This window comes from Conger conger, chromosome 4 (assembly GCF_963514075.1).
Source record: "Conger conger chromosome 4, fConCon1.1, whole genome shotgun sequence".
NCBI lineage: Eukaryota > Metazoa > Chordata > Actinopteri > Anguilliformes > Congridae > Conger > Conger conger.
The window spans coordinates 29,553,690-29,572,275 of NC_083763.1; the positions used below are offsets into that span (position 1 = coordinate 29,553,690).

Genomic DNA, 18,586 nt, shown 5'->3' on the forward strand with positions numbered 1-18,586 from the left:
TTCAAACAGCATCTCCCAGCAGTTCATCCTGCTAACATGGCTGTTCCATCAATATAAATTAAATACAAACAAACCCCTTCAAAAGTGGCTGTTTGGCCACAATGGACGAAGTGGACGAAGTGGACAATGTGGACACATTTTCAAATAAATGCCTCCCTACTTTTATCATTTCATCTCAATTTTGGGCTGCAATCAGACAAGCGCTGCAGTATAGCTTGAAGATGGTCCTCAGCGGAGTGGAACAGGAGCGGTCAGAACAAAGCACTCACTGTGTGCAGTGTCTCTGCAGCAGGTAGCAGCTCTCTCGGTTCCCTTGGCTACTGCAGCCCCGCTGACGCGTCCGCGGAATTCTAATACCGAAGAGCCGGCTCTCTGCACACATACACACCAGAACAAACACACACATACACCCCAGAACAAACACACACATACACACCAGAACACACACACATATACACACCAGAACAAACACACACATACGCACAAGAACAAACACACATACGCACCAGAACACACACACACCAGAACAAACACACACATACGCACCAGAACAAACACGCACATATGCACCAGAACAAACACACATACGCACCAGAACAAACACACACATACGCACCAGAACAAACACACACATACACACCAGAACACACACACACATACACACCAGAACACACACACACACATACACACCAGAACACACACACACACATACACACCAGAACAAACACACACATACGCACAAGAACAAACACACATACGCACCAGAACACACACACACTAGAACAAACACACACATACGCACCAGAACAAACACGCACATATGCACCAGAACAAACACACATACGCACCAGAACAAACACACACATACACACCAGAACAAACACACACATACACACCAGAACACACACACACATACACGCCAGAACAAACACACACATACGCACAAGAACAAACACACATACGCACCAGAACACACACACACACCAGAACAAACACGCACATACGCACCAGAACAAACACACATACGCCCCAGAACAAACACACATACGCACCAGAACAAACACACATACGCACCAGAATAAACACACATACGCATGAGAACAAACACACACATACACAACAGAACAAACACACACATACGCACAAGAACAAACATGCACAAACGCATGAGAACAAACATGCACAAACGCATGAGAACAAACACGCACATACGCATGAGAACAAACACAAATACGCACCAGAACAAACACAAATACGCACCAGAACAAACACACACATACGTACAAGAACAAACACGCACATACGCACCAGAACAAACACGCACATATGCACCAGAACAAACACACACATACGCACCAGAACAAACATGCACAAGAACAAACACACACAGACGCACCACAACAAACACACACATATGCAAAAACATACACACGTACAACACACATACACACGCAAAAACACACCTGCACACACACACACATTTACAATGTCTAAAGACACGCAGACTCACACACAAACACATACTGTAAAACACACACACACACACACACACACACACAACTATGCATGCACATGCAAATGCATATGCAGGCATACACACACACGCACACATACACATACAAAGCAAGCACCCGTTACCCTGATGTTTAACTACAGCAAAAGCCTTAATTAAAAATCATGGCAGAGAGGGGGCCCCCAAGCGCACTGCTCTAACACAATGCACATTTGCACAAAAATAATAGAATCTTTGGATGTTCTATGCCCTATAGAGGAGAACAGGCATACTGTTGCTCCAAATCACTGTGCCAGAGATATGGTGTGTTGAGGCCTACTGGCTCCACACCCCTTACATTAGCAGCGAACAACCACCGTCAGTAGCCTACCAACAGCTTGGTACTAGCTCACCGAGTTGAAGGCTGGTGTTGTGTACATTGACACACCCAGTGAGTCTGCATTTGGAGTATTTGGACAGTGGTACAGTTGCTGTTCTTTTGGCTCTGTATTCCAGCACATTGTATTTAAAATTAAACAATGGATATGAGGTTTAAGTCCGGCCTTAATTTGAGGGTATTTGCATCCATAATCGAGTGATCTCTTTTATACATAGTCCCCCCATTTTAGGGCTCCTCAGCAGTTTAGTCCGATTAGTCAGGTGTACTCAGTAATTTCATTAGTGCAGGCATATGGACGATTTCAGTGTCTAGTCTTGATTCTAGGCTTTTGATTGCCTTTAGTCTGTTCATTTCACATCCAAAGCACTGGAGTACAGAGCTGAATGTATCAGTCCCTTGTTCTGAGCAGATAATGGGGAAAAGCATCAGAGAGAGGGAAGAGGAGCAGTTCTGCAAACCACAAGGGATTGTGCATTTTCACACAAACAATGACAAATTAGATACTGTAAGCAATGATATGATAGCTACACCTGACAATGATGAAATGCTATTTGAACAATGACATTTGCCAGGGAGCATTTGATGCAGCCATGAGGGTCATCAATGACAATGACTCATCATTAGTCCGTTTAACACATCCCAGCACCTGTGGATCTGTACAACAGCGGGGGCACCCCTGTTCTTTCCCTTCCAACATTCACACACATAGCAGTCTCCTGTTCTTTAGAGCAGGTAATGGAGTGGTGGATTCTAAGAAGCAGCAATAATGGGGGCGGCATAAATTTGCACCCCCTTCCCGTATAATACACTGTCACCCTACACCAGAGTGACAGTGCAGTATAGTGGTTGGGGACCTGGGCTTTTAACTCAGTTGTGTGTTTCCCATCAATTCCCATAGGACACATGAGCAAGGTACTTTTCCATGAATTGGTACATGAATGGTAAATGGTCATCTTTCTGCAGGTTTTGATGGAGGAGTTCTTTCCATCCTTACATCGATAACATTGATTGTTTTTTGAGTCGTGTTAGGTTACCGGTCCCGTTTGGGGCATTGTGCAGTGCTTTCCCGGTAAGTGTGCTTTGGAGCATGTAAAAAAAAAAAAAAAAAAAAAAAAAAAAAAAAAAAAAAAAAGTTGTGCGAGTCACTCTGGATAAGAGAGTCTAGCAAATACCTGCATGTAATACAAATGTATAAATACACACGCACACACACGGACATGGACACCCCATTCCTCTCCTACTTAGCAGTGCCATAAAGCCTGCACTTGTTTCCCCACCGGAAGACCCACAACCTCAACAGCCTTGCGTACACCCACAGAGTGGGTATCTGTGAGCTCCGGATCTCCCTGATACGACAGATAACCATGTCAAACACCGCTTTACTCAACGCATGTCCGACCATAAAAGAGGCGGATAAGAGAGAAAGCAAACAAGCAGGCGTTATTTTTATTCAAAAATAATTGAGCAGGGAGAGACCTCGATGAGGAGACCGGACTGGAACGGCCCGCTTGCCGCGACCTCTCATTCCGACGGCTATCTTTAGGAGACATCGCCATGGATACCGAGCACGCTCACATGCACGTCTGGGAACCCAAGACAAGAGAATTCCCTCTGTGTGTGGATGCAGAAATCTGAGCCCTGTGCCACAAAGCCACTCTAGAGACCTCCATGTCACATCCTGCTGTGAGGAAGGGGGGGGGCACTGAACACATGTCAGCATTATATAATTATATAAGCCATAATAATTATATAATAACTAGTATTATATAACTACAGAATTAGTAATAATATGTTATTGTAATAATAACTATTATTATTGTGAAGGTGGAGGTGATGAGGAGTATAACATGTGGCCTCACCTTGGTTACAGACATTGATTCTTAAAGCCTTAAACACTATTCCGGCTGATAATTACCATCCAAAGGGACCAAGCTTAAAAGGTCTGAGCAGTGCATTCCAGTATTAAAACAAACAGCAGTTGATCATCTAGCATTCCACACATTCATGATGTTGTTGAGCTGAGGAATACCCTTCCATTCGATGTCCAGCTTTCTTGATTTAGGCATATCAAACGCAAGTATTAATTTTAAGCTCAGACCAGTGGCCTTTATTTTGCTCAAAAGTTTTTATTCTTTTGTAAACACAAGTGAAGATACATAAATACTATGAGTAGCAACCCATGATATAAGAAATACCAAGGACCCTATCAGAGAACTGGCTGAAATTTTGCCTTGATTTTGTCCTAATTTAGACATCTCTTAAACAGCAGTCTAATTAACCACTTCTCCAGCAGGGAGGGAAGAGAACCATCTCTGACCAGATCATCCATTATGCAATATACAAGCAGAAGAATTAGTTCTGAAAACCTACGCAAGCATACCTTGAAACACAAGATGCATACAGTACATTCCATTTGAGAGGGCTTAAAAGCATAGTTATCAGCACCCACTGCTACCGATTTACTGCATGTCCTTAATTAACCTGCACATTACAGGATGATCGATAGCAGGATATGACCAGCCGCAAGGGCTTATCAGCAAGGAAATGGATATGGACTGAGCGAACTGAGAGAATGAGATTACCGGGGTGGGTCCAAAAGCAATTACTGCGTTTCATCATCTATGGCATTTAAATTCACTGATAGTATTGGGCAGCTAATAGTACACAGGAAATGGGATGCAGTAATTAGGGTGGGTGTGTGCAATGAGATGGATGGTGTTTGAGGAGGCTAAAAAGTTGTTAGCATGAAGTAGCGGGGTACCGAATGGGTAGACGCAATCGGCAATGCTCTGCCCAGATGGACAGTGGGTCGATAGTTACAGTGCAGTCCGTAAGCATTTGGACAGTGGTACAATTTCAGTTATTTCGGCTCTGAAATTAAATTATGAATATGAGGTTAAAGTGCAGACTGTCACCCCCCCTCCAATTCTAGGGGACCAAAAGTAATTAACCACTGATTTGCTTCTCAGCTGTTTAATTAGTCCTCAGTGTTTAATTAGTGTACTCAATCGCTTCCTGAGTACAGGTATAAAAAAAGCTAAAAGAGCCAAAAGAACAGAAATTGTACCACTGTCCAAATACTTATGGACTGCATTGCATAAGTGTGCAGTTTGGGTAGAGCGGGGATACTCAAATGAGGCCCTCGAGGCCAAGCCTCACTGCCAGTTCTTTTCACCCGATAAGCCAATTAGAAAATTAATGCCACTTTATTATCGGCCAAAGATTGAACTCAACCGGGGTCCCAGGTTTAAATCAGCCCTCATTCCAGGGGAAGAATGAAATCCAGCAGCACTACTGGCCTCGAGGTCCAGATGTGAATACACCTGAGGTAGAGGATGGATGGGTGCACTCCTTGGGAGGGAAAAGCAGAGGGTTTTGGGGAAGATTAGGCAGCACAGAAGGTAGGATGTGCACGGTCAGACAGTGTGGAGGCCCGACCTGGGAGATGTGGTTGATGGACGACTCCATTCTTCTCAGCTGGGAGGCCTGGATGTCCAGCAGCTGTAGCACGTTGTTGGCTAAGGCATTGATCTGGTAGGCCACGCTAGCCAGAGACTGGGTGGTGTAGGCTTTGGTCTCCTCCAGAGCTTTCCGCTTGTCTTGGGCCTGTAGACGGGGGGTGGAGGGGGAGCAGTTAACTTTACATTTTTACTTTATTGTCCATACTGGGAGGAAATTAGTTTTTCGGTTTCACGTTACAATATAAATACATTAAAGACATAAAAAAAACAAATCATCACTCGCATCTGAATCTCATTCATGTTAAAACATTAAGACATTCAAATAACATATAATTGCATAAAACTGCCTCATAGGTCCGTATTGCTGAAATCTTGCATTATACTATGATACGTTTATTTATCAAAATTCTATATGCTAATTGCATTTGGTATAAAAAAAAAGAAGTGATATTTAGGTAGGCAGTATTTTAGCCATTTGATTATTAAGGTATTCTAGGCATAAATTCATGACCAGGGTTTCGGCTCGCCTGCCTTTGAGCTCAGGGTTGTTTACAAGGCTCTGGGTTCGAGCTGTAGAAAGGAACGCCCTCTTGGGAACGTTACTTCCTGGAAACATCCCGTTATTGTACTTAGAAGACTCAAAGGCGGCACCGCTAAGCTCAAGGACTGAAATCACCTGCCAGAGGAAAATAGACAGGACCCCCCCTAGGAAACCTGCTCAAATCGCCCAAAAAGTGTTCTCTCATAACAGAAAATCTCATCAGCTTATAGCTGTCTGACAGTAACTTTAATGGAGTTCACGCTTAAAACTATTAACAACTACAACTGATTAACTAATGTAGTTGTTACCATGAATTGCCAAAAGATATATAAACAAGTACACAAAGCTTTACAGATGAACTTCTCAGTAGTTAGTTATACATTAGTTAATGCGAATTCATGTACCATTATTGTAAAGTGTTACCTGAGAGGGTTTGTGAACACCAAACAGAGCTGAGGTGGTTTTACAGGGGTAATACAAATCCTTTTTTCCAACAAGACACAGTAGACAACCTAAGCAATTTCTGAGCCTATTTCTGCATTGTGCCATAATTCATGACTCATTTGCCTATATGCACCAAATGGGCATAACATTTGTCTAAACCTTAGTGAACAGAGAAAACTCACAGCTGGGACAGGAAGACAATTGATAAGTGAGGACATGAATACTTCCATATTCTCAGAATGACATTTAGCACATTGAAATCCGACAGACCTTTTCACAAACATTTAAAGGAAGACATTAAAAACACCAGGTCCGCCCGGGTGTGGTCAGCTATTGTTCATCTAAAGTTTTGACAATGTTTGGCCTCAAAATACGGCCTGTGAGTTCCATGCTATCGATTAGCTGCAAACCTACGAATAACAGTAGAATCATGTGAAATGATCCTGAAGGTCAAAGAAGGACAGGCTACTGCTGTTCTCGTTAAAGGGGTAACAGAAAACACCCTAGGGGAATGAGTTGACATTCTTCCAGGGAACTTTTACTGTGCAGTAGCCATCTATCTTGGTAGACACCAGCAAGCATGGTCATGCAGGCACACTCATACAAGCACAAATGCACTCATACACCCACACCCACACCCACACCCACACCCACACCCACACCCACACACATCACCTTGGGTATCACCATATAAAATCATACTGTGTTTTACAGTATAAATGTTGACACATTGTCCTTTCAAAAAAAAAAAAAGGGTCCACACAATTGGCTGCACACAGGAACATCACAGACCTAATAGTGCCAGTGCCAATAATAAATAATAGCCTATATATCATATTCCATATTATTTATGGATTTGGCTTGCATACTGCTGTAATGCAGCACCGGTCTTTATACATTATTCATTTGCACAGTTTACAACTCACAGTGAAAGGGATTCATTCTGTTCTACATGCAAGACGATCTCGCACATCTTCAGTGATTTCAACCTCAGACACAGAATACTCCCTCCACATCTACATCTGGAGCAAAGATGACCACATTTCACAGTTCACAGTTCACATTTACATGCTAACAAAAGCATACATTAAAATAAAGGTCACAATCCGCATATTTTGCATTCTGTGTGCAGGAAATGTTTCAAAATCTGGAAACGGAGAGTGATACAACAAAACCAAATGCATTTTCCCCGGCACTGCTGTCAAACATCACTGCAATCGGGGATCTCAAACTGAGTGCTGGAGGGATGTGATGTCTGTCGGCTTTTGCCATTTCCTTTGAATTTGGGGCCAAATTAGGCTTTGGAAACAAAGTAGCCTAAATGTAAGCAATTCAGTGACTGAAATTATACATTTTAATGTGTAAATGCACAAAAAAACATCCAGCAGACTGGGCACATGCACCTGGAGCTACAAATTCATCCCCCTACCCTCTGAACTCCAGACCCTACACCCCTCAGTACAGACTCTAGTTTACCTACTAGTTTCATAAATTAAACTTATAGGGCAGCGGCGGATGGGCATGCCCCTATAGCCGGGTTCCTCCTGAGATTTCCTCCTATCTGGGAGGTTTTTCTCACCACTGTTCGAGGGTTTTTCTCCCCTAAGGCAGACGTTTACCTTACATGCTATTGGGGACATAGGGCTGATATGTTTAATTATCTTCTGTGTTACTCTGTAAAGCATCTTTATGACAGTCTCCTGTGAAAAGCGCTATACAAAAATGTATTTCATTTAATTTAATTGAACCATACTATAGCACTCATTAATGTTACTGCAGTGTTTTTTTTTTTCTGCGGAATTTAATCATGAAAAAGGCACTGTTCATATCAATTTGTTTAAATTGCAACCAAGACAACCCAGGTGATACGGTCAGCTTACATTAAAATGGAACTCACTGTTCTCAATATAATAAATGAATGGCTGCACAGGCTTTTCAACATCATCAATAAAAATGGTAGCTACAAAAACGTGGTTACTGTGGGATAAAGCCATAGACTGTAGACAAATATGGAGCAAGTGCCTGTTGAGTCACCCACTGACTATCCACAGGCTTCTGAAAAACGTTTTGAAGCCTGGGACGTTTACTGGCACCGCCATGTTGTAGAATTTGGAGCCAGAGACTGCACAGTAGGGAAGCCCATGTGGCTCCTCCACTAAGTATGTGAGAGAGAGCGACATAATCTGCCCCTGATTCGTCCACAAAGTAATGCTGTATTGTCCCAACACAATAGCTTGAAGAAAATCAGCACATGTGGAGGCATTTGATGAAGAAAAAAAAAAAAAGAAACAATACAATTTGTTGTGTGAAAAAAATGATTGATTTTGTATTTTCACCACAATTGTACCATTCACTTTGAACCTCAGTGGCGCTAGTGAGCACAGTCTCACAGTGCTCTCAGCATCACCAGGAAATGAGCTCGGTTTTGGCCGCTTGGATAAAACCTGCCATTCCTCTTGCCTTATCGCCTCTGGCCTTACGCACCTGTCGCAACTTTCTGTGATGATTTAGACTGACTAAAAACAATGTCACTGTCCGTCAAACCACTCCACAATCTCAAGGCCACGAAGCTGTAGGGGCTTTTATCCAATCAAGACAAACTAGGTCAGCAGCGAGGAGAATTTACACATTCTGATAATATGATTAATACAGAAAGATAACAGCAATCCTTACTGTGTCGATATACAGCAGATAAGAACTGTGTTTGGGGGCCCAGTAGGAATGCGGTGGTCTTCTCTGGAATGCAACAAACATTCTAGCCTCTGACCTAAGGGTAAGCCCTGTTCCGGGCTCAGTAAACATGAAACTTCATTTTTGTTTAGGAAACTCAATAACAGAGTACAGTTGGCCATTCTCTGATAATCTTCCTTTCCCCTTGGGGGGGGAAAAAGTCATAATGAGTGTTTCAGTGAAATCAATCTCCTTACTTTGTCTGGTTTTGCAGGTGTGCACAAGGAACTCAACTGCCTTATAGCACTTGCAAGAGTAATACACCCACCTGATAACACAAAGTAATCTGAACAGGGGAAAGTTCTAGAAGATAAGGAAAACAAACTGCCCTGAATGATTAACCCAAGGTAGGTGGCAATAATGGAATATGGATCTTGCGGTTGCACAGTGAAGGTTGTTCATGCTAACTTTACTGTGTGACCGGAGGGGAGCGGGGTGTTGATAGAGTGACAAGGTGATCATTGGGCAGGGTCGCACCAGGAAGGAAAGCCCTCCAGACTTCCTCCCAAGAGGATGATGTTCCAGGGTAAGGGAGGGCATTGCCTAGCCAGCTGGATCCACCGCTGTCCTCTGCTGGAGAACCAGGACATCCTCCCAGCAGTGAAGTAAGAAGGAAGCCTCTCCCAGCCGCTAGATACAGAAATGCTGGCAGGGTAGCCTCGTTGTAGGTTGCTTGACTGGCAATTGTAGAGTTGCTGGTTCAAGCCCTCGGTGGGCACATAGGGATGCTGACATGCATCCGTTCTGGTTCCTCCGTGGTGGAATGACTTGCCTACCACAGGACAGCAGAATCCCTCCCCCTATTTTGACACAGACTAAAAACACACCTTTTCAAACTTTACCCTAGTCCTCCCTCCTGATTTAACCCCCCCCCCCCCACCCCCCCTTTCTGATATCCCTCTTGTCTAACCCCCCCCCCCAAAAAAAAAAGTTGCTTTGGATTAAAAGCATCTGCCAAATGACTAAAATGTAAAATGTCAATGTAAATGAGGAGAACTGAAGTAATGTCCCTCAATGAAAAAGGAAGAACTCCAACGTTGGACCCTCGAACAAGGCCCAAAAACCTGCTCCTGGGGCTTTATCCCTGTTCTCTCTCACTCTCCCCACTTGCAACTATTCTCTCTGGCATTTCTCCCAGGGTGACCTTGAAAAAGAGAAATGTTCTCAACGGATTTTTATTTTATTTTTTTACTTCTAAAATGGCTAAGGAAACCAAACAACTATGCTCAGTGTTATTTATTTTCTTTGCAGGGTCATTACCCAGGTCAACAGGGGTAACTTACACACCCTCATGGACACACACACCCATCTCTCCACACTTATGCACACACAAATGCCATTAACATTACGTTCCTACACAACAGCAGCAGAGCCTACTGCAAACTGGTCACAAGTACAGTTCGGCAACTGCATATTTTCCATTTCCATTTCCAATGCATAAAAGGTGCCGCTCAAGATGTCGTCAGACATTTTCTCCTCACAATTAATCTTCAGTATCAGTTCTGGCCCCGGGCCTGATCCACAAAGCAGGTTTACCGAGTTAGCTGGATAACTGCACTGCATAAAACCCGGAACCATCCCAAATCTGGAAGGTGGACCGAAATCAGTAGACCTGTTCTGAGTTTTACTTTCGCAGTTACCCAGCTGACCCAGTAATCCTGCTTTGTGGAACATGACCCTGGTAGTAGTCACCTCCCATGTCACAGAGTTACTAAAAGTTACCTTTTCAATACCAGATGTTTTAAAGGAAATAGTTTAAATCCAAAAAATAAATGCAAATCCTTTTTACTTTTTATCTTTTAGCTGTACCCTTGTACTTTTAGTTGTTACAAAAGCAATATTCTGGAATGTAAAACGCAAGACAGGAATGTTCGCTGGATTCTTGAAAGAAAAGACACACGGAGGCTGAACATGCAATGAGAGAGACAAGCTGGAACGTTGCCCTCTGAAATAACACCGTGCAGAGCCCTGGTGGGGCCCACCCCCCAGCATGATGACAGAAAAACGTAATATGCACATACAAATGTCCTGGAGAAAAATACCCCTTCAAACACTGGGAACCTAAACACCACACCAAGGACCAAAACCAACACAGGCTTACCTCTTAAACCTGGGCCAATACGATCTACAGAACTATCCCAGAAAAACAGCACTGTTTGGCCCACACAACTGAATTTCATTATTTGTATTCGCAGTGGGTGTTCCTACCCAGGCAGGACTTGATAGCAAGCCCTTTTTAATACAGAACTGCACTATCTTTTTATATAGCTGTACATTTCCAGAGGAAAAGAAACTACCTTGAGCCCATGCATTACAACTACTGAGGCCCATCTGGGAATTGAACCTGCGACAGTTTGGTTGCCCAGTGTCTTCAGCACTACTTAGCAATCTCAGGGGTTGATCTCCCAGGAAGGTGATAGCTGCAGATCAAGCTGACAACGCAAATGACATTAAGGGGGCTGGTCCTTTTTTGTTCAATCATCTCTGCCTTTACATTGGACAGGAGTAGCACCAAGTTGAAGGGAGCTTACCCCTACCAGTACCCAAAGAGAGTTTACAAAAGCCAAAATCTGCAAAAATCTGCCAAGACCAGTGCATGGCTGGGATGTTCAGCACAGCATCATCAACTCCGGCTGGAGCCACTATATATACGGGGGTGTATATGGAGACATGGCCTGAAGTGAGTCTTCAAAATTGGCAAGAAAAATTCCCCTGCACCCACCTGGGAGGCCAGTTCAGCAGCACATTTCTGAAAACCCTTCATGAGTCTTAAGTGGTTGCTGGAAAAGTACTGAACTCAAATACAAGATTTGAATCCCGTTTAATACTTCCACTGTGCTAATCCATGATCAGCAGTATGGCGTGCAGCATTTTTTAGCTGTGCCATCACGGCTCGGCACAGATTTTTCTGTCACAACCAGTCCATATGCTGCCGTTCTCTCACTGGGGAAAAAACTCTTGCCTTCTATTTTGTCTATACCAAGATGAATACAGGATTGAGGCTTGAAGCCTGAAAGAGTGAGATTTCGGAGATGAGGGAGAAATCGACAGCAGTGTGAAAGGAAGTTGCTGACAGCAACCTGCTGCTCTCCCCTACTCCCGAATCCTAGTACAGCCCCCTGAGCCCCCCTCCCTCCACCTTCAGGGTAGTCCCATGCTAGGACTGCCCTGGGCTCCTGCACGGTTCCAGCACCGAAAAGAAAACAACAGCCAAATATCAGCGTTGAGGGTGCTTCTTCTGGGAACCAACACCAAGCCGTAAAAGACAGTGGTCCTCACTCCTGATCCTGGAGAGCCACAGGGTGCACAGGTTTTTGTTTCTGCCTTAATATCAGCAACCAATCCAGACCCAAGCAACCAGGTGAGATGAGTTAACTGTAACTAACTGCTTTAATTGATCAATTAAGTGCTGAGTAACAACAAAAGCCAGCACACCCTGCGGCTCTCCAGGACCAGGAGTGAGTGCAGTGATTTGTGGAAAATATCAATGTGGACAGAGATTTCTGACTACCAGGGTGTGACAGGGAGGAGTAATCCTGCGGCAAAAAAAGATTACAGGCCTCAGCAGTACGGACAGTGCATCCCAAACATGGCTCTTACTGCAAGGCTCTCTCTGCTTCACACACGTCTTACCAAACACACAAAACATGTACTACTGACCTGGCCATCTGACGAGATCGTCACACATACAACCACATCGCAGCCACTACACACATACATACAGAGGCATACTAACAAACACACGCACATGAATACTGACACACACACACACACGACATGTAAATGGTAAATGGTAAATGGTTGGCATTTATATAGCGCCTTTATCCAAAGCACTGTACAATTGATGCTTCTCATTCACCCATTCATACACACACACTCACACCGACGGCGATTGGAGCATTCGCCAGGAGCATTTGGGGGTTAGGTGTCTTACTCAGGGACACTTCAACACAGCCCGGGCAGGGGATCGAACCGGCAACCCTCCGACTGCCAGACGACTGCTCTTACTGCCGGAGCCATGTCGCCCCATGTACACGCAAACACACGCACACTTGCATGTGCACACATGTACTGGCAAACACACCCACACAATACCGCCCTGTGACTCAAATCACGGTCCTCGAGGATCAAGAACTACTGGTTTTCTAGCCCACTTTCACCTGGGAGTCAGGTGTGCAGACGGCCTGGCCAATCAGGCCTCTGTGCTGCCGATCCAGCCGCCGTCTCTTGTAACAACCATAAAAGAACTGCTGCCCTAAAACTGCTCCATAGGGTGAGGGTCTCTATCTATCATAACACACATAAAAGTAATGGTGCCCTGAAACTATTTCATGAGGTGACAGCTCCTATCATAACACACATAAAAGTAATGTTGCCCTTAAACTCTCAAGGGGTGATGGACTGTCTATCACTACACACAAAAAATAATACCGGTCTAAAAGAGTCATGCAGAGATGATGGTGTATACTATGCTTACTCATACACTGGCCATACACCAATGATTGACTGGAAATGCAGCCTAAAACAGGAAAAGGACAACCACGCACATCACACACGTGAAGTGTGAAGTCAAGCTGACACCATTGGCCACCAAATGGTAGTTAAGCACAGTGCTGCCTGTGGTTTCAGGAATAAATACATTTATAAGATCAGGGGGTCCACACCCTAAGGTCAATGTGGTCATTTCAGGAAGCCTAGCGTTAGCGTTGTCTTCATGAACGATCTGAATGAGGTCATTGCCGGAACCTTCCTTTGTTTTCCAGGAACAATGAACTGCGGCAGCGATTCCGTCATGCCAAAGTTTAGCGGAACGGAGGGCGGCGTCATGAAACTTAAAGACAGCGGGGCAGGAAGGGGAAAAAAAACACTGCTTTTGTGGCACTACACTACAAACCTCTCAGAGCGGTCACAGATGGCAAAGCTTTTATCCAGAGCACCGACTGTTACACTTAGCCTACAGGTTGAAAACATATCCCGCCCCGATCGCACATAATGACAGGCTACGCCGTAAGAAGCAGCAGTCTGGTCCTGGCACTCCCTGTATGACGGCAGTCATTTTCGGACACCGCAGAATTTCTGAAACACCCAGCTCGTGCCAGCTGACGCATTAGACTAATACCCACTGGCAGGTGAGTTTGTTTTCCCCCACTTTCTTACACACTCCACTTAAATTTTAAACGTTCTTCAATGACTGGAGAGGCAGAAGGAAGACTCCGGAAGCTAAATTCTGCCTCACCTTGAGGGATTGTCTACACAATTAAAACTTCCACTGACATGATAGGAAAGGGCAGAGAAAGGGGAATCATTGTCGAACATGGAATGCAAATAGCACAGAGCCATCTGCGTTTGGTCTGATGGGCTATTCCCAAGGTAGGAAATAGGAGATGCAATACACTGCACATACCCAGCACATACTGTAGCAATAGCTATTACAACATTAGGTTTGAATAATATGTTTTTATGTTGTTAAATGACAAAATGGGCACAACCAAACTGGGAGACAAACAAATCATATTTATGGAATCACTGAATCCTCACTACCGGCTTTTTGGCTCAAGGGTAGGATGATGAAACCTGAAACCTGAAACGCAAGCCAACACCCATACCACAGTGTCCGCACAACTGACAACTGATACGTATGGCTGAGCTCATTATGCAGTTAAAGACAACAAATTTTAGAAGGTTTCACAACTAACCATCAAGGATCAAGGCCAAATAGAGTAATGTACCAGAAGTAACAGTGACCATTCAGCTACAACACACTGGAAGTCATTTGCAAACTGATTTATCAAAATGCCTTCAAAATACATTTTCAAGCACATTCCACAGTGAGATCTCCCACTCAGTGTTTGTCAGAAAGGCTGCCCTGGTGTTCAGACCTCATGTTTAGGATCACCGAACAGACGAGACACCTGTTTGTACAGCCAATGGTTGTGAGAGGAATGCTATGGTGAATGGGGCAGGGTAACAGGTGGTGGTAGAGATGAAAGGATCTACAACACATGACAGCCGTCAGCTTTGAATTCAAACAGAGAAACAGAGCTGCACTACCATGATATGATAGGATACTTTATTGAAAGTACACACTCTCACACACTGATGGTGATTGGCTGCCATACAAGGCACTGACCACCTCGTCAGGAGCATTTAGGGGTTAGGTGTCTTGCTCAGGGACACGCACATGAATACAGACACACACACACACAACATGTAAATGGTAAATGGTTGGCATTTATATAGCGCCTTTATCCAAAGCGCTGTACAATTGATGCTTCTCATTCACCCATTCATACACACACTCACACACCGATGCCGATTGGCTTCCATGCACGGCACCAACCGGCTCGTCAGGAGCATTTGTGGGTTAGGTGTCTTGCTCAGGGACACTTCGACACAGCCCGGGCGGGGGATCAAACCGGCAACCCTCCGACTGCCAGACGACTGCTCTTACTGCCTGAGCCATGTCGCCCCCACATGACTACAAACAGGAAGAGGCAGACACCCAAACTCTGCCTTAGCCGATCTCCAGGACGATGCCTACTTTGATTCGCACGATCCAATCATGGGGCAGCCTGTCATGTATTGGCTAAGGTACAAGACTTGAACCCAAAAGGTTGGTGGTTCAAACGTGGTGTAGCTCCCTGGGCAATGCACGGTGGCTGCCCACAGCTCCCAAGTAACTTGGATGGGATGTCCTCAAATGCAGAGGACAAATGAATAAAGTATATCTTCTTTTCCTTCTTCAATCCCCAACCATTCCTCCCAAAAAGTCTAAACTAATTGAGATTCAGAGCATTGAACCTATTGATAATGGCAGCCGGTTCATAAATACGGCAGAACAGCAAATCCTTGCCATCCAATCACTTTGCCGTCCACTCCTCCACCCGGCCCCACCCTTTACTCTGTGTGGCCATACAGGCTGTCGCCTTGGCCAGGAGCTCCTCTCCTTACTGCTGCCTCTGTGGGGAGGATACAGCCCCATCTGACAGGTTAAACAGCCTATCAGCTGTGCTCCTTAAAAGTTACAGTCCCCTGCCAAAAATGGAAATTGGCTTTTTCCTTAATCTGTCACTGTAATACAGTGATATGCAAATGTGTGGCCGCTTCTGTGAATTTCCTTACGGGTGGACATGATTTTCTGTGGTGCGGCATGCAGGTGCCGCCACGCAAACTAAACCTCAGGATCAAGCACAGGAGCCCATGGCAGTCTTTTCTTCTCATTTTTAAGAATTAAAATAGTGTCATTGTACAGGTGTTCAATTCACTCACAAGTGAGTACAGTATTTGTAACCATACAATAACTGTTTGCCAATTATCTCACCATTAGAATACAAATACACAGTTAAATGTACTGTATACAGTTACATGCTAGTATTGGGACAGTGCCATCATTTTTGTGGTTTTGGCTCTGGATTCCAGCACACTGGATTTGAAACAAAACAATTAATATATGGTCAAAGTGCAGACTGTCAACTTTCGTTGGAGGGTACAAACAAAACACAAACCTAAAAGATGTGGCATTCCAATGAGTGGGGGGGGGGGTGTTTTGAGGTGCAGAGGTGGGAGTTTGACAAAACTACACTTTTAATGAGATACAGGATGTTCTTTAAGAGCCCACAACAGAAGGGAATGAATGAATGAATGAATGAATGAATGAATGAATGGATCTTTCGGTTTATCAGCAGTGACGCACCGCGGGAGGACACAAGAAACTCTCCCACTGCACTAAAGTGGGGCAGTTGCTGTCCTTCTTACGGACTACAGTGTGCGGGCTCTGTTCCACTGCGAACCATATGTCGCCACAAGTCCAGTTCCCTTTGGCTGCAGTCATAGCTGCAGGGGCCATTTGCTGCAGATTCCACAGCCAGAGATGAGAGGGCAAAGACCTACAGCCCCTGGGAGCACACAAGTCTGGACCTGCCCTGAGCTGTTCAGAGACTGCCTTTCCATGAATACCTGGGGCCTTAGCTTGGGGGGGCACAACATTTGACAGCAATGTGGTGAAAACACAAAAATGCCAAACATCAGGAACATCTTTTGCATGTTCTGTATTCTGTACAGGAAGTCACAAAACACAGCATACTATTGCACATCAAGTTATTTTAAATATTTACCTTTGCAGTGCAAGCACAAAAGACGATACATACTGTATAATAAGCCTCAAAAAAATCTGCATTCTCTGAAAGTATAATATTTTGAAAGATAATCTGCCTCAGCTTCCCTGCCCTCCATGCATGCTACCATGAACAAAAACTGGACCTCTTCTATTAATTAGGAAGATGTTAGTGTGCTCCAATTTAGTTTAGTATGCTCAATTTAGGGGCACGTCTGCTCCTTGGAACCTTTTTTTTAGCATGCCCATTTTGCAGGCTATGGTTTAAGCAACATCACCAGGTGAGGACAGGCATTACTTGCATTTAATGCCAATGCTATAAACAGCCCTCCACAGGTCATTCACATATCCTCATATGATCAGTGGCAAACAGAAAAACAGCCAGGATGGAGACTACTGCAAAGTGCAAACAGGCAGTGCCACACCTCAGAGCTGTGGCTTGAGGTCAAGGACACACTCCCGCCCTGTTGCAGCTTGCCTTGATATCGGCCAAAGACATTAGTTATGCGCAAAATGCTTTTTTCACTGGCTAAACAGAGTACAAATGTACCCTCTTTTTTGGGGAGAAAACCATTATTCATTCCAGACAGCATGGCAACTCTCCTACAGTTCAAGTGTTTTCCCACCTTTTGTTATCACCCAAGTTGCAGTAGAAACATTTCGCCAATTTATAGTTCCATTTAAATATCTACAATACAGAAAGAGGCAGTTTAAATGAACCAGTAAGTTTGGAAATAATATTTTCTTACAAATCTGCTCAATTTCTTTTTCATGTTCAATATCCTAGAATACAGAAGGAAGCTGTTCCCATAGTACAACATAATTGGAATAAAAAATAAAAAATAAATCGAACTGACAGATACACTTATTATGTGTAAGGCACATAATATATTTTAGATATGATCTTGCATTCCACTGTATGAAATATCTGGATGGCTTAGAGCATCAAGCAGTTTACGGCAATAAACTGCTTGATTCCACTCAGAGAGATAATATCTGCTCCATTGAAGATAAAAAAATTTGCGTTTTTAGAACGGTTTCAAGCATGTTCATAACCAGCAGGTTTTTGACAATGTCATTAACTCAAGCGCAGCAAAACAAGCACTCTAAGAATGACTGTAAGAGCAAGTACGCCAATCTGGCAGCAGTGGACAAAGCATATAAAAATACATAAAATATAAAAGAAAGCTTGCGTGATTTATTATCATTATTTCAAGGGGATTTATCGAATTAAAAAACGGTGTGAACATTTAGGAATGGAACCGTTCTGCAATGCCCTGTTCAGGCTAATTTCTTCTCAAGATAGCAAACTGCAGCCCAACACATCACTGGAATATAGCCCAGGCTAGCCGACTGAAACATCAAAAAATAAAAATCGGCATCTGACAAAACTAAATAGGCTAGC

General features: G+C 44.0%; 1 protein-coding gene across 5 annotated transcripts in view; it reads right to left on the reverse strand.

Moving 5' to 3' along the window:
- The window catches only part of LOC133127304 (abl interactor 1-like), a 49,001-nt gene that overhangs the window by 29,328 nt on the left and 1,087 nt on the right, over positions 1 to 18,586 (reverse strand). For all 5 annotated transcript variants that reach the window (XM_061240082.1, XM_061240085.1, XM_061240083.1 and 2 more), the window contains exon 2: positions 5,331 to 5,498. In XM_061240082.1, coding sequence (XP_061096066.1) covers positions 5,331 to 5,498 — 168 coding nt within the window. The remainder of the gene's footprint in view (positions 1 to 5,330; positions 5,499 to 18,586) is intronic.